Below are 21555 nucleotides of genomic sequence, written 5' to 3'. Positions count from 1 at the left end.
GATAGGCAATAACATGCTAAGATGAGAATATGCCTTTAATCCATAATTATCTATATTTGGGTAAATAAGTGGTACTAGAGTGCCCCTATTAACTGTGACCGTTACAGTGTTCTAATGTACAGCAGCTAGAAGTAGGCTAAATCTTGGCCGAAACTTTAAAGGGGTATTCCGGCCCGAAGACATCTTATCCCCTATCCAGTTATTAAGATTAGGGGATAAGATGTCTGATCACGGGGGTCACGCCAAGATGGGGACTCCTGCAATCTCTCATGCAGCACCCACCTGTCTCAGCTGCATGGAGCGATGATCGCTTCATGTCTGAAGACTCCCGACCACGGGGCCGGAGTATCATGACGTCACGACTCCGCCCCATTGTGACTTCACGACTCCGCCCCATTGTGACGTCACACTCCGCCCTCTTAAATGAAAATCTATGGGAGGGGACTTGACGGCCGGTGCTGCATGAGAGATTGCGGGGGTCCCCAGCAGCGGGACCCCTGCGATCAGACATCTTATCCCTTAGGGCCAGAGTACCCCTTTAAAATCTTTGTATTGGCCCAAACTTAACATTTTTGTATTGGAGAAAAGTTGTAGAAATATTCCAATAGTCCTGAGGCCCCACACATTTCTCTATAGTGAATCATTCCCCTATAGTGCTACATTGCTACCATAATTTATTGTGCAATTATTAGAAGCAACAAGGGAAATGTTCATTTAGAAGACTCTTGGAAGTCTGGGAAGGTTCATAAGCCTGCTTAAACCCCTTTTAACACTGCTCAAAGTTTTTTTTATTTAAAACGTGACACAATAATCTTTGTCCTCTTTTATTGCCATTTGGAAATTGAAAATGTGTGTTGTCTTAGATGGTTCTATTTATGGACTGTATTTGTTTTCTTTATTGCAGAACTAGTCACCTTGATATCCGGGAACTCATCTCTCTTTACCCCCTGCTCCTCCCATCTTCCTCCGCATTTATCCGTGTCCATCCTCCCCTGCATGAATATGCCGATCTCAATCAGATGACAAGAGGAGACCAGGAAAAAGTTGTAAAGTGCAAGCGTTTTCTCATGTCCTATTTAAGTGAAATCCGCAGCACTGAAGTGGCAAATGGGTATCAGGAAGATGTAGACACTGCCTTGCTAAAACTTTATGCTGAAGCTGATCACGAGAGCCTGTTGGATCTTTTGGTCTCAGATAATTCCTGTGAAGTGTCAGACAGTGCAGCCTGGTTGGAGAAGCACAAAAAGTAAGTGGTGTCGAGCTATCCTATAGGGACCACGTACATTAAAATTTAGGAGAACTGTTCTATTGCAGTTCCCCGAATCCAATAATGACTGCTAGCTTTCAACGTGAAGCCATAATGCTGTTATCCCAATATAAAACAGGATAGCTGATAAGTATTTGATTTGAGAGGTCCCAGTTACTTTTCAGCTAATTCACATGACAGGCCTCTCTTCTCCCCACAATGGAATACTTACCACTTATTCACCTATCCTGGATATAAGTAAATAAGGTGCAAGGTAATAATGTATATGACATGTTTGTTTTAAAATCTTCCAAAATGTGGGAAAGGTATAAAATAAGTTAGTAAATTAAATATTAGTTTTACTTAATATATAACAGAACATGTTTCTGTTTTTGTTTGCTTCAGGTATTTTGCACTTGGTTTATTGTATCACTACAACAAGCAAGATGCTGCTGCTGTCCAGGTAATATAATCAATTTTCCTATTTTTCTGTAATAAATGTACTATAGGATTTTGTATTTTGCATTGACCTTGACACATCAAGTGCTAGACATTTGTATTGTAAAAAAAGGAGTGTGTGTATGTATATATATATATATATATATATATATATATATATATATATATATATATATATATATATATGCTGATTTTTAGAACATTTGGAGGGCACTTCTTTTATTTCCTTGTATGAATGTATTGCTGGATGTTGGAGCATTAGATGCGGTGTCAGTGGCCGTAGCTGCTATAATTTCATTTCCCTGCTGGGGTGCTAAGTGAGACAGAGTACTAGTATTATTGTGTATAGACTGAGAAGAAAATTTACTTGCACTCACCGGTTTAGTGGAAGTCAGTGTTCCAGATTATCCGTTGTGCTGGGAGATGAATGGATGAAGGTGCTCAGAGGCACACAGCTGTTTTCGCGCACAGCTAGGAGGCCGGAAGAAGCGCACGGCTGTGCGCGAAAACGGCTGTTAGCCTCTGAGCACACTCATCCATTCATCTCCCAGCACAACGGATAATTCGGAACACTGACTTCCACTAAACCGGTGAGTGCAAGTGAATTTTCTTCTCAATAAATATATATAATTTTATATATATATTTATCATCTATCCTCAAATAAATAGGACAAGAGCACTTCTTTTTTTTTTTTAGCTTGTTACCAGCGTAAAAAGAACGATAGAAACATAAAAGGTTATATTTTGCATACATATGTATACATAAGTTGTAAATATAACCAATAACCATTGTTGAGCAGTATACCCTGAAGGGTGGTTTTACATATAGCTATTTAAAAAAAAAAAATGCCACTACGGTTTTTGAATGGGGGGGGGGGGGTGTATTTTTTTTGAGCCAAGGATGAAAAAAAAAAAAAAAATATTCATATGTCGTAGAGACTTGGTTGGGATCTGCGTGTTCAGACCCCAACCACTGGCAACAATGAGGCTCACGGCTCAGTATCACTTGTCCTGGACCGTTTATGGGGCTATCCTGGTCTCATAGACACAAAGCAGGAAGAGAAGCACTCGGCTGAATGTGTATCTTCCTGTGCGCTCTCTTCATCAGTCGGGACGTCTTAACACTCAGACCTTGACCAACAAAAACTTTTCAAATGCCCCTAGGACATGTCAAAAGTTTTTGCCATTAACAGAAATGCTTAAAGCATTGAAAAATGCCCCTCACATCTGGCAATTAAATTCAGTTCAACTCACTACAGCATTACTACTGAGCTGATAGGAAGCTTCTTTGCAGCATTAAAGGAGTAACTGTAGTGTAATATAACTCGCCCTATCGAAGGATAGGGGAAAAGTTCTAGATTGGCGGGGGTCCGACCACTGGGGCCCCCCTTGATCTCCTGTACGGGGCAGTGGAAGTCCACAGGAAGCCCTGTCCTACAGGAAGTGCCGTCCCTTCAGGAAGCCGCGGCAGACACGCCCCCTCTATGTATCTCTATGGGCGTGTCAGCCGCCGCATCATGCAGGGATGGATCGCCTCCTTCCTGCGGACTGCTGCGGCCCCGTACAGGAGATCGCGGGGAGGTCCCAGCACTCGGACCCCCCGCGATCTATAACTTATTCCCTATCCTTCGGAGAGGGGATAAGTTGTATTCCACTACAGTATTTCTTTAAAGGGTTACTATAATTATAAAAAAAAAAATATTTGAGATGTTGCCCAAACAAGTTTTGATTGCACCACGTCTCACTCCTGAGACCCACTGTGTTCGCTAGTTGTAGGCCGGGTAAGTCTGTGGCATTGCATTCTGCTTCCCGGCTGACTGGCAGATCTGACCTTTTTGCTGTATAGACTTATGTAGTAAAGGGGTCGGTCGAAATTGATTTACAGTTGAGGAGAGAACCGTGCACTGCTACAAACTTCCCAGGCTTATAACTAGTGATCACAGCAGGCCTCAGGCTTAAAGGGGTACTCCGCCCCTAGACATCTTATCTCCTATCCAAAGTATAGGGGATAAGATGTCTGATCGCGGGGGTCCCGCTGCTGGGGATCCCCGGGATCTCGGCTGCAGCACCCCTATGTCATCACTGCACAGAGCAAACTCGCTCCATGCATAATGACAGGCGAGACAAGAGTCGGAGAATCTTGATGTCATGGCTCCGCCCCCTCATCCCGCCCCTTAATGCAAGTCTATGGGAGGGGGAGTGACGGCCGCCACGCCCCCTCCCGTAGACTTGTATTGAGGGGCAGGCCGTGACATCACGAGGGGGTGGAGCCGTGATGTCACGATGCTCCGGCACCTGTATTGCCCGTCATTACGCATGAAGCGAGTTTGCTCTGTGCAGTAATGACAGCGGGGTGCTGCAGACGAGATCCCGGGGGTCCGCAGTAGTGGGAACCCCGCAATCAGACATCTTATCACCTATCCTTTGGATAGGAGATAAGATGTCTAGGGGAGGAGTACCCCTTTAAGACCTGGTACAATCTAAACTCTTGATACGTCAACATGGCAACACGTTAAAAGTTTGTTTTTTAATGATACTAACACTTTAAGGCCTCATGTGCATGGTCCATGAAAGGGATTTGTATACTGCACCCATATGCTGCTGTAGTACATAGTATATCTCACTGTGCCTCTGCTCTATATCCCATGCCAGTGCATGGATCATTAAAGGGGTACTCCAGTGAAAAAACAATTTTTTTAAAATCAACTGGTGCCAGAATGTTAATGTAAATTACTTCTGTTTAAAAATCGTAAACCTTCTAGTACTTATCAGCTGTTGTATACTACAGAAGAAGTTGTATTGTTATTTTCTGTCTGACCACAGTGCTCTCTGCTGACACCTCTGTCCATGTCAGGAACTGTCAAGAGTAGGAGCAAATCCCCATAGCAAACCTATCCTGCTCTTGACAGTTCCTGAGACAGACAGAGATGTCAGCAGAGAGCACTTTGGTCGGACAGAAAAGAAATTCAAAAAGAAAATAACTTCCTGTGGAGCATACAGCGCATGATAAGTACTGAAAGGATTAAGATTTTTAAATAGAAGTAATTTACAAATCTGTTTTAACGTTCTGGCACCAGTTGATTTAAAAAAAAAAAAAAAAATAATAATAATAATAATAATAATTTTTCACCGGAGTACCCCTTTTAAGCTAGAACCAAATACATCTCGGCTAATGATTTCTAATGAGGTCTTTGCATTTATTGGCCCAAATGTTTCACTCAGCATGAGACAAAATAAGCCTGTTTTGCCCATAGCAACCAGTCACCCCTCGGGTTCGATTTTACCAGAGCAGAGACAAAAGCTGAGCTGCCATTGGTCGCTATGGGCAAAACAGAATCATAACTTTAGGCCATTTTGTTTGCAGTTAGATAAGCTACTAAACAAATTGCTCATTGCTTTGTATGTATAGGTAAAATATTACAGCACCATACAAAATGTACTGTAGTGTATTGCAACACCCCATATGACATATATGGTTTCTTAAGAAGAGAATTTATAACAAAAAAAGGAAGTAGAAGTTGAGTGTGTGAAATATTTGCAAGGTTGCATAGTGATATAGAGTAACCATATTTTGTAGGGGACAAATTAATATGTTTTAATTATATCTGGGATTTACTGTCATTCCATAAACCACTGTAGTTACATAAGAATTTGATAAGAAAATCCTTCTTCCAGATTTGGGTAAGAATAGTGAACGGTGAGCTTGAAGACCACACTCGTCCAGACCTGTTTGAGTATATTGTGGACTTCCTGACTTTCTCCAATGACCAGCATCTGGTGTGGCAGTATGCAGACTGGGTTTTGCAGAAAAGTGAGCAGGTTTGTGGTTCTCGGCTTGGGTTAAGGCAGTTAGCTTTTTATGCCTGGTCAAGAAATGATCAGATCCGTACTACATTATTCTGTTCTAGAAGTGATTCCATATTTTCTCATGCCACTTAAAGGGGTACTCCCCTTGAAACCTTTTTTTTTTTTTTTTTAATCACCTGGTGTCAGAAAGTTAAACAGATTTATACATTACTTCTATATAAAATCTTAATCCTTCCAGTACTTATCATCTGCTGTATGCTCCACAGGAAGTTCTTTTCTTTTTGAATTTCCTTTCTGTCTGACCTCAGTGCTCTCTGCTGACACCTCTGTCCATGTCAGGAACTGTCCAGAGCAGGATAGGTTTGCTAAGAGAGCACTGTCCTGCTCTGGACAGTTCCTGACATGGACAGACATGTCAGCAGAGAGCACTGTGGTCAGACAGAAAGGAAATTCAAAAAGAAAAGAACTTCCTGTGGAGCATACATCAGCTGATAAGTACTGGAAGGATTAATATTTTTAAATAGAAGTAATTTACAAATCTCGATTGGAATATATAGCGTATGCCTCTAGGACCTCACCAATGGGGCATAATGATGTGGGCAATAATGAATTGTGGCAACGTTAGTCAAAAATGTTTTTAATTCAGATTATAAAATATAAATATATAAAACAATGACAAAGTGAAGCATTAAAGTGGCACTGTCTAGTGAAAATTCCACTGGGCCCTAGTGGGATATCCAAAATAGAATATAAAAAATATAAAAATGATGGGTTAGTGTTCCAATAAGTCCATAAATCTGCAAATAAAAAATGAAATCCGCAAAAAAATAAGATGGATGGATATTCGGTTTTGTGGCAAAATAGACTTGTAACAAAGTCAATGTGCTTCTAACATAAAGTCAATAATAATAAAAAATAAAAAAAAATTGATACAAAGTATCTCTCACCACTGCTTCTGGCTTGATGGATTTTTTCGCAGCCTTGTGTTCCTCGCATGCCCCAATATGGAGAGGGGGGGCACTGGTTTTTACATCTCCCTGGCAGCCCCGATGGCAGGGGGCGCAAACAAATGTTACGTACCGTTGGCTCCGATGTCGGAGGAGCGTGCAGCAGTATTCCGCGCTGGAGACCACGCTCGCTAACCGGCTTGCTGCAGATGGTACTAGTCTGACACTCCGGCAAGAGTGTCAGTCGGCTCGGGAGCGACAATGGGTCTGGTGGTGATGGTACGTACCGGAGTGGTAGATGGTCCGGGGATGGCGTCCCACGTGGAAGCTTGAGTAACAGGAGGTACAGGCTGTGCGATGTGGTTAAAGGTGTGGTTGCGGCCAGGCAGGGCGGAATGAAGCTGATTTAACTCCTCTGTTGCCAAAACATATGAGTTTGCAGATGGACACTGGTGTTGACTGTGTGAACAGTGCCAGATTCCTAAACGTGTTTCGGGGTGCTGGGAAACATGAACCTCCGACCCCTTCCTCAGTCTACCATCTACCGCTCCCGTACGTACCATCACCGCCAGACCCATTGTCGCTCCCGAGCTGACTGACACTCTTGCCGGAGTGTCAGACTAGTACCATCTGCAGCAAGCCGGTTAGCGAGCGTGGTCTCCAGCGCTGAATACTGCTGCACGCTCCTCCGACATCGGAGCCAATGGTACGTAACATTTGTTTGCGCCCCCTGCCATCGGGGCTGCCAGGGAGATGTAAAAACCAGTGCCCCCCCTCTCCATATTGGGGCATGCGAGGAACACAAGGCTGCGATTCATTGTAAAAAATCCATCAAGCCAGAAGCAGTGGTGAGAGATACTTTGTATCAAATTATTATTTTTTTGATTATTGACTTTATGTTACAAGTCTATTTTGCCACAAAACCGAATATCCATCCATCTTATTTTTTTACAGATTTCATTTTTTATTTGCAGATTTATGGACTTATTGGAACACTAACCCATCATTTTTATATTTTTTATATTCTATTTTGGATATCCCACTAGGGCCCGGTGGGATTTTCACTAGACAGTGCCACTTTAATGTGTCACTTTGTCATTGTTTTATATATTTATATTTTATAATCTGAATTAAAAACAATTTTTGACTAACGTTGCCACAATTCATTATTGCCCACATCATTATGCACCATTGGTGAGGTCCTAGAGGCATAAGCTATATATTCCAATTGATATTTATTAGTGTTGCCGGTAGGGTCCGGCTTTAGCTTTGATTGCCTCGGTCCTTCTGTTGTGAGCTGCACCTAATTTTAACTAATTTACAAATCTGTTTAACTTTCTGGCACAAATTGATAAAAAAAAAAAATGTTTTCCAGTGGAGTACCCCTTTAAGGATTACTAGGCTAGGTTCACACATTGTTTTGTGCTTACATTTTAGTCTTTCTGTTTCCTTAGTTGACATTTTTCTGTATACAAAAGCATAGTCGGCTATGCTATTGCATCCAGCAAAAAATAGTATATGTTGCAGTGATTTTTTTTTATTTTTTTATACAGTGTAAGTCCATGAGAAACTGATTCCGCTGTATGGCGTACAGCCACATCCGTTAACATGTACGTTTATATCTAATATAAAATGTATATGTTAAACGTAAACACAAACAATTTTTTTTGTGTGTTTCCTTTCTATAATTGTGGCAAAACAGTTTTGTAAAATACCGTAAACATCAGTTTTGTTGTGATTATCATAATCTGCTAAAAAGTGCATATATAACATTGGTGGGGATTTCCAGGACTTTTATAGTGGTAGTCTATCCTTAGGATATAAGCCATCAGTATCTGAATGAGGAAACTGCTTCGCTCCCAAGAGTGCTACAGTCTCTTTACTTCCTACCAGGCGCAGCTCTGAACATGGAATAGCGCAACATTGAAGTGAATGGGACAAGCTGATCGCAGAGCCCCCAACAATTAGATATTGACGGCTTATACTAAGGATAGGCTATGAATATAGAAAACCCCTTGAAATCTATATCCTTCATCAATTCTACTGTTTTTTGCACACAGCTGAAAATCTTGTTCTATCTTTCAGGTCGGGGTTCAGATTTTTACCAAACGCTCTTCAGAAGAACAGTTGCAGAATGGCTTCTGTCCTGATAAGATTGTCAGCCATCTCTGCAAGTACTGCAAGGCTTTACTTATCTATCTGGAACATTTAGTCATAGAAAAGAATATTCAGGTAAAGATCTTATCAAATACAAGCCCCAATCATTGTGAAACAAGTTTTATCTAGGATTGTTGTATGCTTCTACCACCATTCTGAAATCTTTTGCTATCTAGTACTATAGTAGTTGCACTCAATGTAACCTCCCTCCTAAATGGGTTGACCGGGTAATTATATTAAGTTATATGTCAGTGGACGTGACTTAACAGCACTGCTTAATCACTCACTGGCCGCATCAGGGGAGTTGGGTATAAGCAGTATTACAACCTGTGGACGAGGGAGCAGAGAAAGGTAAAATAGAGTGTTGATGTTATTAGCCAGCCTGGGGACAATTGTAAAATAATATACAGTGACCCCCCCGACATACGATGGCCCCGACATATGATAATTTCAACATGCGATGGCCTCTCAGAGGCCATCGCATGTTGAAGGCAGCATCAATATACAATGCTTTTGTATGTCGGGGCCATCACATAAACTGCTATCCGGCAGCGCAGACTGCTTCAGCTGTCACCGGATAGCCATTTACGGTGCCCCGTGTGGTCCAGTGATGGTCTCCTACCTGCCCTTGGGGCTCCGGAGCGTCCTCTTCGGGATCCCCTGCATCGTTGGCGCTCTCCGTTGTCGTGATCACGTCGCTGCGCTCGCCGTCCCGTCATCCAATAGGAGCGGCGTGCATAACGACGTGATGGCGGCGACGGAGAGAGAAGATGCCGGGGAAGCAGAGGCCTTGCCGGAGCATCGGGGACTCCCCGGGAACGTGGCGACAGCGATGGAGGGCGACATCCAGGGCAGCGGTGACGGTCCGGAGCGGTGGGGAAGGTGAGTACAACTTCCTCTACCAGTGGTCTTCAACCGGTGGACCTCCAGATGTTGCAAAACTACAACTCCCAGCATGCCCGGACAGCCAACGGCTGTCAGGGCATCCTGGCTGTTGTAGTTTTGCAACATCTGGAGGTCTGCAGGTTGTAAACCACTGTCCTATACTTTACATTGCACGGATCCCTCAACATGCGATGGTTTCAATAAACGATGGTCCGTTTGGAACGGATTACCATCGTATCTTGAGGGACCACTGTATTCCACTAGACTACCTCTTTAATTCAAAGTGGAAGGACACAATAATGTATAGCAATTATACAAGGGTCTAGTGGAACTAAACAGGATTAGTCTATCCATATAATCATATAATCTTTATTAAAGTATATCCATGAAGTACAATAAAACAATTTAAAACCATATACCGTATTTATCGGCGTATAACACCCACTTTTTAGGCTAGAATTTTTAGCCTAAAGTCTATGTGCATGTTATACGCCGATACACCCCCAGGAAAGGCAGGGGGAGAGAGGCCGTCGCTGCCCGCTTCTCTCCCCCTGCCTTTCCTTGGGTCTAGAGCGCTGCTGCCGGCCCTTCTCTCCCCCTGGCTATCGGTGCCGCTGCCCGTTCTGTCCCCCTGACTATCGGTGCCGGCGCCCCATTGCCGGCGCCGACAGCCAGGGGGAGAGAAGGGGCAGCGGCACCCATTGCCGGCGCCGCTGCCCCGTTGCCTCCCCCCATCCCCGGTGGCATAATTACCTGGGTCGGGTCCGCGCTGCTGCAGGCCTCCGGCGTGCGTCCCCGGCGTCGTTGCTATGCGCTGCACGGCGCGGCGCGGCGCATGACGTCAGTGCGCCACGCCGTGCATAGCAACGACGCAGGGGACGCGCGCCGGAGGCCTGCAGCAGCGCGGACCCGACCCAGGTAATTATGCCACCGGGGATGGGGGGGAGGCAAAGGGGCAGCGGCGCCGGCAATGGGTGCCGCTGCCCCTTCTCTCCCCCTGGCTGTCGGTGCCGCTTCTCTCCCCCTGGCTATCGGCGCCGGCACCGATAGTCAGGGGGACAGAACGGGCAGTGGCGCCGATAGCCAGGGGGAGAGAAGGGCCGGCAGCAGGGCTCTAGACCCCAGGAAAGGCAGGGGGAGAGAAGCAGGCAGCGACGGCCTCTCTCCCCCTGCCTTTCCTGGGGTGTATCGGGGTATACACGCGCACACACGCACCCTCATTTTACCATGGATATTTGGGTAAAAAACTTTTTTTACCCAAATATCCTTGGTAAAATGAGGGTGCGTGTTATAGGCCGGTGCGTGGTATACCCCGATAAATACGGTAAACAGTATGGAAAAAAAAAAATATATATATACATATAAATATGGTATGGACAAAGCCTGTGCGGCAAAACGCGTTGAAGGTGTGGTGGGCAACAGGGATAGGGGACCTATGCTGGATGTTTGCACATTTCCTGTACTTTTTCTGTACTATTCTTAGCGCTTAGGTTTTTTCCTATAGCACTTTTATATTTGTATCTTGTCTCTTTCTCGATTTGGTTCCATTGGGGGACACAGAAACTGTGGGTATATGCTGCTGCCACTAGGAGGCTGACATTAGGCAACAAGAAAAGTCGGCCCCTCCCAGCAGGATATACCCTCCCACAGGCACCTGGGCTAATCAGTTTTAGCTCAGTGTCTATAGGAGGCAGACACAGGTCTGGAGTTCTCCAGACCTGGTCTTTTATTTTCTTATTTTTTATTTTAGGGACGTGTATATAGATTTTTTTTCTCCCTTTTATTTCTCAACTTTTAGGTGGGGACTAACCTGCCACCGGTCAGCGCCTGGGGTTGTACCTTTGGGTCCGGGTCCCCCTAATTACCCTGCTCGTCTTGCTGTCTCAGCCCGGCATGATGCAGACATTTAATAGCTGGCTGAAAACTTCATGAGGTAAGTATTCCAAGGACAAGGTGAGTATTTTTCTCCCCTTTCTTTTCAGGTATCTAGCCTTTCAAGATTCTCAACCTCTGTAGCCCCCCTGTTTGAAGCACACCCCTTTTTATTTTTTCTAGGGAAGGTCTCCTGCTCAGCCATTCTGAATTTTGGGGACGGGGACAGTGACAGTGGTGCAGGACATTTGGCTATGATGTTTCACAGTATTAGGGGCATTTTTTAAGCACTTCTCTCGGCGCCGGCACATTTTCGGCTTCGGCCGCCTCCACGCACGAGGTGACCGGAGCACCAGAGGCTCTGTTATTTTGTTGGCTGCGCCGTTTGCTCTCGGCCGACAGCTTCCCTTCTTACTATAGACGCCATACAGGGCATTTTTATTATGGCCGCGGCAGTGGTCTCCTCACAGAGTTGAGCTCCGCCCACTCCCCACCAGGCGGCTTTCGGCGGGGATTCCGGCCCTATAGCGTTTCTGCGTGCGCTACAGGGATCATTTTGGACCAATGAAGACTTGGCTGGCGCTGGCCCTGCCCCCTCCTTCTCATTTTTTTCTTTTGCTTCCACTATGTCCAAATCCAGAACTGAACCCCCCCCCCCCCCCCCTCCCAGACAGGTCACTGCAGCCCTGGCCACCTGTTATGCTTGTGTGGGCTGCAAAACAAAAATTCTTTGTGATTCTGCTGAACCCACTTGTCCTGCCAGCACCACTGCGTGCCCCGGCCCTCCTGGTATCTCTTCCCAGGTCGTTCCGCCATAATTTGTGGGCTCTGCTCTCCCTCCAGAATGGGTGTCTTCCCTCTCCCAGTCTATTTCCAACTTGGCGCAGGTCTCCCGTTCCGTGGTGACTGCTTTAGAGAGGTCTTCCTTACGCCAGCCCTCCAGAGAGTCTCGTCGTTCTTTTTTGAGGCGCTCCCACAAGCGCTCTAGGGGTTTCTCCTCTGGTTCATCTCCAGACTCCGGAAGTCGGGTTAGCGCTCCCCTCACAGGTCTCTCTCCCCTCCCCTGGCACCCTGAAAACGCCCCTCTTCTAAGGGCTGCTCTCCTGGTTGCCATTCTAGGTCTCCAGATCTGAGTACCAGGCCCCTCTTGCCTTCATCCAAGGCTGCCTCCGTCAGCTCCCACTCTCCTGGGGAGCTGGAAAGTGAGGCGTCAGGTTCTGCCTCTGACTCAGAGAACCAAGCCAGCACGTCTGACATGGTAGACAACTTTGTCTCTGCCATCAGGGACACTTTTCACCTAGAGGACCCAAGAACTTCGGACCCAGCTCCAGAAGTTTCCTTTCACCACTCCTGTCGCTCTCCTAAGGTTTTCAGCTCTCATGCAGAATTTGACAAGTTATTGGAAACAGTATGGATGCAACCTGATAAACGTTTTCAAGGGACTAAAAAGGTTTGGGCACAGTTTCCCTTAGCCCAGGACCTCATTGCAAGATGGACATCTCCACCGACTGTGGACCCTCCGGTCTCCCGTCTGTCAAAAGCGACTACTCTACCCCTGGCAAATGCAGCATCCTTTAAGTATCCGGCAGACAAGAGAATTGAAAATCTGGCAAAATTCGCCTTTGAACCAGCAGGGTCATCTTTACTTCCAACCTTCGCTTCTGCTTGGGTGTCAAAAGCCCTTTCTGTCTGGTATTTTGTCCGGGACCCCTTCAGAAGATTTGGCGGATCTTGCACTTCAACTCTCCAATGCTGGAGACTATTTGTCTGCCCGTTGTACAGCTTTTGCCACAGGTAATCTAGTGGCTTTTCGTCGCTCCATGTGGCTCAAGGCCTGGGATGCTGATGCCGCTTCCAAGAAATCGCTCACTGTGCTTCCTTTCACTGGGTCCCAACTTTTCTGAAAACGCCTGGATGAGATTATCTCAGAAGCTACTGAAGGTAAGAGCTCCTTATTACCGCAGAATAAGTATCGCCATACTGATTCCCACAGGAAGTCTACTTCATTTCGGTCCTATTGCTCGGGTAGGGCGACCAGACCGGGACCCTCGCACCCTTCTTTCAGAGCCCTTCCCTCCTGGAAATCGGATAACCGATCTGTCCGTTTCGTGGCCAAGTTGGGCACCCGTAAGCCTCCCTCCACCTGAAGGGAAGCCCCCATCTGAAGATTCTTCTCGGGTGGGAGGTCGTTTGTCCCTTGGGAGGATGTTTTGTCTGCCCACGTGCAGGACTATTGAGCCCTTGGTCCTCCCGGGAAGCTCTCCTCCCCATCAACATCCTGGAACTCTGGGCAATTTACCTTTGCCTCCTCCATTGGGAGCACCTTCTCCAGTTTGTGTCCAGTCGGACAACTCCACAGCTGTGACATGTGTCAATCTCCAGGGCGGCACATGCAGCCCAGCGGCGATGGCCAAGGTCTCCAGGATCCTTCTCTGGGCAGAGCTCAGACTTCCCTCCATCTCAGCGATTCACATACCAAAAGTAGAAAATTGGTAGGCGGACTTCCTCAGTCACCCCTCAGCCGACCCTTGCGAGTGGTCTCTTCATCCAGAGGTGTTTGCAGAGATCTGCAATCTCTGGGGCACCCCGGACGTCGACCTGTTTGCATTCTGCCACAACTGGAAAGTTCCTCACTTTGTGGCAAAGTCCCGGGATCCCCTGACCCTGGCTGTGGACGCCCTAGTAATTCCCTGGTTGCACTTCGCACTCCCATATCTCTTCCCCCCTCTTCCTCTCCTTCCCAGGGTCCGGCCTGGCCCAGGCGGACGTGGTACGCCGACGTGGTTCATCTAGTGGACAACGTGCCACTGCGCCTCCCAGTTCGTCCAGACCAGCTCTCTCAGGGTCCCTTTTGCCACCCCAATTTACTGTCGCTGCCTTTGACGGCGTGGCGGTTGAGACCATGGTTCTGAGGGCAAGGGGGTTCTCTCCCGAAGTGATCCGCACTATGATCAACACAAGCCTACCTCTGCGAAGATTTATCTCTATACTTGGCAGTCCTATTTTAGCTGGTGTGAATCTCACTCCTTGTCTCCAGTTATTTTCTCTCTCCTATGACTTCTTTCCTTTTTACAGTCTGGGCTGGAACAACACTTGGCTCTCAGTTCCCTTAAGGGTCAGGTGTTGGCTCTCTCCATCCTCTTTCAGCATTCCCCGATGTCTGATCCTCACATCTGGACTTTTCTGCAGGGTGTTGCTCATGCGGCTCCACCTTACAGATCCCCTACTCCTTTTGAACCTCTCCGGGACGTTCCTCTTCGTATCCTTTCCTGGAAGGTGGCCTTCTTCATTGCGGTCACTTAGGAGAGTTTCGGAGCTGGCGGCTTTCTCCTGCCGTTCTCCCTACCTGGTCTTACACCAGGACAAGGTTGTTTTTTGTCCGGTCCTTTCACCTAAACGAGGACATTGTCCTTCTGTCCTACTCAATCTAATCCCAGTGAACGTTTGCTTCATGGTCTTGATGTGGTATGGGCTGTTCGGATTTACCTTTCAGTAACTTCTTCCTATCACCAGAGTGACTCCTTCTTTGTGCTTAAGGAGGGTTGTCATAAGGGGCTTCCTGCTTCAGAGGCGACCATTTCACTGTGGATCCATTTTGCCATTTCGGAAGCTTACTGCTGCAAGGGGAAGACTCCTCCTCTTTTAAGAGTCTTAGCTCATTCCACTCATTCTGTCGGGGCCTCTTGGGCTCTCCACAACAGGGCTTCGGCCTTGCAAATTTGTAATGCTGCCACTTGGTCATCCTTACACATATTTACAAAGTTTTTTCAGGTACATACCTTTACATCTGCTGATGCTGGTCTGGGGCGCAAGGTGTTGCAGGCAGCTGTGGTCCAGCCTCCCACCTAAGTTGCTTTATTTTTTATTTGTTGCTTCAATTTATTGCCCACCCTGGGGACTGCTTTGGGACATCCCATGGTCCCCCCAATGGAGTCGATTTTTATGCTTACCATAAAACCTCTTTCTCGGAGGATCCTATGGGGGACACAGCACCCACCCATGTGTTCTGGTATTCCTGCTTTGGTTACCTGTCCGAGGGTGGTTTCAGTTAATTTTTATTCTGTGGTTTCCTCGGACAATTACTGTTTTCTTTTCTTTACCTTTTCGGTCCTCTCCTACTGCTTTGGGACTAAACTGATAAGCTCAGGTGCCTGTAGGTGGGTATATCCTGCTGGGAGGGGGCCGACTTCTTATGTTGCCTAGTGTCAGCCTCCTAGTGGCAGCAGCATATACCCATGGTTTCTGTGTCCCCCAATGGATCCACCGGGAAAGAGATTTTACAGTAAGCATAAAAATCTACTTTTTATCTGTTATATGGGGTATCTGGGAGTGTTGTGTATTGCTAATCATTACCTATTATGCTTTACTATGTGTTCAATGTGCATATACACACTTCCAAGTATCGACAGTTTTTTCTATAGCTTTATTACTTGTTCTTTTGCTCATTGAACCTTACCAGCATATAGTTATTGTGCTCCAGTATTCCATACTGTTTATGTGGTTTTACATTGTTTTATTGTGCTTTATGAATATACTTTTAGAATTTTATTAGAGGCAGAATAGAAAGAGTTACTTTCAGAGTACAGATCTCTCCTTAAAAAACAGTAAGGCATCATTCACACCACAATTTGTGCCTCTGAGGCACGAATATGTCGGAAAATTACATGCTGACATGTCGATAGGAACCGACCCCATTTATTTCAATGGATCGAACGTAGTCAGCTAGTGATTATGTTCGGGTAATTTCATGAGCGTATACAAGTTTTGGCTCTGACTGAGTAACGCAGTTAGTAGCAATTTTGAGTCCAAGACCCAAACTCTGATACGTTAGGAAAATGACCCGCATAAATGGTGATGTGAAGCTAACCTAACAAGAAAATATTTTAAAGGACAATATAAAACAATTTCCAAACAGGGGAATCATTGTAGGTCAGCAGATGCTGGCATGTGATGTCACTAGCTATGCCCGCCTGCTGCAACTCCACAGTTATTCCATTTATTATATAGTTTCTTTATTTCTGTGCACAGAAAGAGAAATACCATACACACCTAGCTGTGCTGTATCTTGAAGAAATCCTGCGACTGAATATAGCAGAGTCTTCAGACAACATGGCTGAGCTGGAAGATCTGCGTCAGAGGTTTCAGAACCTTTTACAGCAGTCAGATCTGTATCGGGTTCTCCTGCTTATAGGTAAGTGTGTGTGACAGAAGGCATTGCACAGCATCTCGGAGTATTTATTGCATTTATTTTGCTCTTTATGACAGCATGGATGTGATTTCTATGCATACTCTTCCAAAGTACATAAAATATACTAAGTTCTCTGTATAACAGCAGACTTTCATTGTACAAGAGATTTAGAACACTTTTTATGTTTGTATAAATATTTTTTACACAATGTGTATTTTTGGCATATGCATTACATGTTGTTCGTAACTTTACCTACATTTAAAGGGAGACTCCGCTGCCAGCATGACCTCCATGAATGTCCATATTCTTGTAAAAGCTAGCCAAGACATTTCCAAGACCAGTTCAGTCATGAGCACTATTGGAATGGAGCTCCGATACCAGGCACAATCCATGGGTACATATTGTGCTTGGTCTCAGTGCTATGTGTTTATAATCCTGTACTTACTTCTACTTATCAGCTGCTGTATGCTCCACAGGAAGTTGTATAGTTCTTTTCAGTCTGACCGCAGTGCTCTCTGCTGACACCTCTGTCTATGTCAGGAAGTGTTCAGAGCAGGAACAAATCCCCATAGCAAAGCTCTCCTGCTCAGGACAGTTCCTGACCTGGACAGAGGTGTCAGCAGAAAGCACTGTGGTTAGACAGGAAAGAAATACACACGATCCTCTGGAACATACAGCAACTGATAAGTACTGGAAGGTTTAAGATTTTTAAATAGAAGTAACTTACAAATCTGTGTAACTTGTTAGCACCAATTGATAAATAAAGTACCCCTTTAAAGGTATGTTTCAGTCTAGATATGTGCTCTGCAATGAGGCATGTGTAGTTTGCATGTAGTCACATGCCTAGGGCAGATTCTCCTGCTCTGGAAATAAACAATGAAGACAATTGCAGAGCATTTCATTATACAATGAATACATTTAATCTACTAAAACTGAAAACTTCCTTTAACCATTTCACATCTAAAGTGCATGGATAACCTAGATCTCTATTTGTACTTTTTAATTTAAATAGTTTTCTTCTTTCAGATAAGATTAAAGGCACAGATATGCATAAGGAGCGGGCGATATTACATGGGAAGCTGGAGGAACATGACCAGGCTTTAAATATCTTAGTTCATCAATTGAAAGACTTTGCTTCAGCTGAGAACTATTGTATGTGGAACTCTCGGGGCAGGGATAACCATTATCGTAAAAGACTTTTCCAGCTGCTTCTTTCTTCCTACCTCACACCGTCCACAGCTGACAATTCCCTGACTGTGGCTGCTGTCGACCTGTTGAATAACCACCCTACAGAATTTGATGCTTCCAGCGTGCTCCAGCTATTACCAGAAAACTGGTCTGTGCAGCTTCTTTCTCCATTCCTAGCTGGGGCAATGAGGGAGCATGTTCATTCACTGAGGATGTCCCAGGTGGCAGTAGGACTTGCTAAAGCAGAGAATATCATTTATAAGAAAGAGAAGGTATGTGGTATTTTTTGATTACTTATTTTCAAAATGCAATTTTGTGGATTAACACAAATTACATTTCATGCCTCTTTTTTTTTTTTTCCAGTTGAATATGAAGGAGAAGCCAGTAATTCTTTCAGAGAAGAAATTCTGCCATTTGTGCCGGAAGCCATTCCAAGAACCGGCCTTTGTCAGAAGCCCCAATGGGCATATTGTCCATACCCATTGTGCTGCCAGCCAGCATGTAAACAGCAGCATTGATGGCCACAGGTCCAACCCTAGTAAACGAACTTGAGATGACATCATTGAGCTGGAAATGCTTGCTCTAAATTCTCATAAGATCTCCTTGGAGGAGACCTGTCCATATGATGTAATGAAAACAGTTTTTCAACATTTATGAAGGTAAAAGTGAGACATCATCTGGCTTGGAATGATGCGAAGTTCAGGGAGATTGTGAGGCATTTATAATGCAGTCTTTTGAACAATGATGAACATCATTGGAATCAATATATTGATCTTAATCAAATAAAGCTTTTTGCATTTTTAAAGGTATTTGCACTGAAGATATTTTGCATATGCTGTGATGGAGGTATTAAAAACATTCTACCTTTGGCTTATTCATGTTTGGAAAAAATCCTGTATGTAGTCATAAGTAACTCCGGTGGAGGTGATTTGTTGGCATAGTCCATTCTGGATGTCATATTTTTTTATTGTACCACTTCAGATGAAACCATGATTGCTCAGAACATTCCACAGGATGTGGTAAACTGTACCATTAGTTCTTTTATGTTTACCTCACCTTTTTGCTTATAAAATTAAAATCTAGAAATATAATGAGATACCTCATCTACCGAAAATATTAAACCCATTATGCCTGGGCACCCAGAATATAAAATAACAAAGGGGACTCACCTTCCTCCTCTGCCACCGCCATCTTCTTCCTGGTTTGGCCGTGGTCAACACATCACAAAGCTGCAAATCGCTGGCCACACTGATGTTCCACCTCGGCCAGCTATAGGCCAAGCTGCAGTGTTATGCATCGCGCCCAAGCGACCAATACCATGGCTCACTGACGTTCAGCCTATCACCGGCTGAGGTGGGACATCGCTGTGGTCGGCGATTTTTTGACCATCTTCGTGATGCGCTGACCACGGTCAGACCAAGAAGAAAACAGTGGCGGAAGAGCGGAGCCAGATACCGAGACACCAAGGGAGCGGCAGCAGGTGAGTCTCTCTTTTTCTAGATGAGAAATCTCCGTTTAAAAGCGATTTCATTGTAATAACAAAAAAAAATAATCATAATTGATTGTAAATGTCTTTCTTTTTACACCTTTGTTAATTGGCTTTCTTCAAAATTTTAATCTGCATAATCTTGATGGGCACCATGCCTTTTTTCCTTCAGCCATGTAATAGTAGTACAGCATGGGTGATTATAACAGATCCGCATATCATTGAAGCTGTAAAGCGGCACACTGGGGAAATATTGTGGTTTTAAGAACATTTCTCAACCAATGTATGCATGTTGTAATGATAGCAACTTTTGGCAACATTTGTTTCTTTTGTTTCCCAAGCACCAATAATATAACCCTCTTCTGATTCCGTTTTTGAGGGTACAATTATTATACCTCTATATTTGTTTGTGTCTGGCATACAGTTTGAGGTCTATACTATGTATGTACATTCTGAATCATGTGCAGAATTTTTTTTCTCCCTCAGAATTTATTTTACTTTGAAAAGCATTTGTCAAGCATTTATATGTTCCATATGAAACATAAGTATATTCGCAAGCAATTGTGCTGGAAGGAAAAATCATTGGTTCAAATAGTCTTGATCTAAAAGGATTGCAGAAATGTGGCATCAAGTTAATGTGTTTATGAACTATGCCATTCCCAGAGCCTAGAATATGTAAGAAAAAGCGAAAGAAAAAAAATGTAATAAATTCTTATTTCCATGTCTATCGCTGTAGTGACTGATGATCGTGGTTGGGAAAACATGTTTTAGATTATGTATCATGCTTTCATACTTAAAGGGGTACTCCGGTGCTTAAACATCTTATCCCCTATCCAAAGGATAGAGGATAAGATGCCTGATCGCGGGAGTCCCGCCGCTGGGGACCCCCGGGATCATGCACGCGGCACCCCGTTTTGTAATCAGTGCCCGGAGCGTGTTCGCTCCGGGACTGATTACCGTCAACCGCAGGGCAGGCGGCGTGTGACGTCACGCCTCCGCCCCCGTGTGACGTCACGCTCCGCCCCTCAATGCAAGCCTACGGGAGGAGGCGTGATAGCTATCACTCCCCCTCCCGTAGGCTTGCATTGAGGGGTGGAACGTGACGTCACACGGGGGCGGAGGCGTGACGTCACACGCCGCCCGCTCTGCGGTCGACCATAATCAGACCCAGAGCAAACATGCTCCCGGTCTGATTACAAACTGGGTGCCGCGTGCATGATCCCGGGGGTCCCCAGCTGCGGGACTCCCGTGATCAGGCATCTTATCCCCTATCCTCTGGATAGGGGATAAGATGTTTAAGCACCGGAGTACCCCTTTAACCTCCCTACCACCACATTGACATTTTTGGAAGGGTTTCTTTAATTTCACATTTTTATTGTAGATTTTAAATGTGTATTTGTATAAGTAAATATTCTTGGCCCATTTTTAAAAAAAGAACCTGGCAGCTCAGCTGAGTTGATCGGGACTAGTGTTGCTCGCGAATATTCGCAATTCGAATATTATTAGCGAATATCGCATATTCGCGAATTCGCGAATTTCGCGAATATAGCGCTATATATTCGTAATTACGAATATTCTTTTTTTTTTTTTGTTTTTTTCTTCACAGTACACATCACAGTGATCACCCCTCTCTGCTTCCAGCTTGTGTGGTGTAAAGAAGGCTCTAATACTACTGTGTGAGACTGGCGTGCGAAAATTCGCATATTCGAAAATTCGCACATGCTAATTTTCGCATATGCAAATTTTTACATATGTTACTTTTAGCATACGCGATTTTTCGCATATGCGAAAATAAAACGAGAATATAACGAATATGCGAATATGCGCGAATATATGACGAATATTCGTCCATATATTCGCGAATATTCGCGGATTCGAATATGGCCTATGCCGCTCAACACTAATCGGGACCCGATCATGATGTTCTAATTAGCTGAGAGCTTCCTGACATCACCGCTAGTGCTTCTCTGTTGGGCCCCGCTGCGAGCAGCAGCAGTAACGTCGGGATACTCCGTCCGTGCCCAAAGCCTGCCGGCCGAACAGAAGGAACGGGGGAAGAAAACGGGAGAATGGGTCCACCAATCTTGGACACGTATCTATGGTCATCATCAGTGTCACCTGAACTATACACCTGTACCAACAGGTTAGTGTGGTGACACTGATGATGATTTTCCTTTTAGAGTTAGGTCACACACAGCGCATCCGCAGAGCGAGCTCCCTAAACTTATAACGATATGTGTATCTGCATTTCTCTATCGGCTCCAGTGGGGGACACAGACCTTGGGTATATGCTGTTGTTGCTAGGAGACTTGACACTAAG

General features: G+C 45.0%; 1 protein-coding gene across 3 annotated transcripts in view; it reads left to right on the top strand.

Annotated features, from left to right (window-relative positions):
• The window catches only part of TGFBRAP1 (transforming growth factor beta receptor associated protein 1), a 38264-nt gene extending 18310 nt beyond the window's left edge, over positions 1-19954 (top strand). For all 3 annotated transcript variants that reach the window (XM_056556120.1, XM_056556121.1, XM_056556119.1), the window contains exons 6-12: positions 905-1246; positions 1652-1709; positions 5381-5524; positions 8545-8691; positions 16402-16564; positions 17588-18021; positions 18113-19954. In XM_056556120.1, coding sequence (XP_056412095.1) covers positions 905-1246; positions 1652-1709; positions 5381-5524; positions 8545-8691; positions 16402-16564; positions 17588-18021; positions 18113-18301 — 1477 coding nt within the window. In that variant the 3' untranslated portion in view covers positions 18302-19954. The remainder of the gene's footprint in view (positions 1-904; positions 1247-1651; positions 1710-5380; positions 5525-8544; positions 8692-16401; positions 16565-17587; positions 18022-18112) is intronic.
• Positions 19955-21555: the final 1601 nt, after the last annotated feature.

This window comes from Hyla sarda, chromosome 2 (assembly GCF_029499605.1).
Source record: "Hyla sarda isolate aHylSar1 chromosome 2, aHylSar1.hap1, whole genome shotgun sequence".
NCBI classification, from domain to species: Eukaryota; Metazoa; Chordata; class Amphibia; order Anura; family Hylidae; genus Hyla; species Hyla sarda.
The sequence above is the reverse complement of the archived record's forward strand: the minus strand, read 5'-3'. Positions and strand labels throughout refer to the sequence as shown.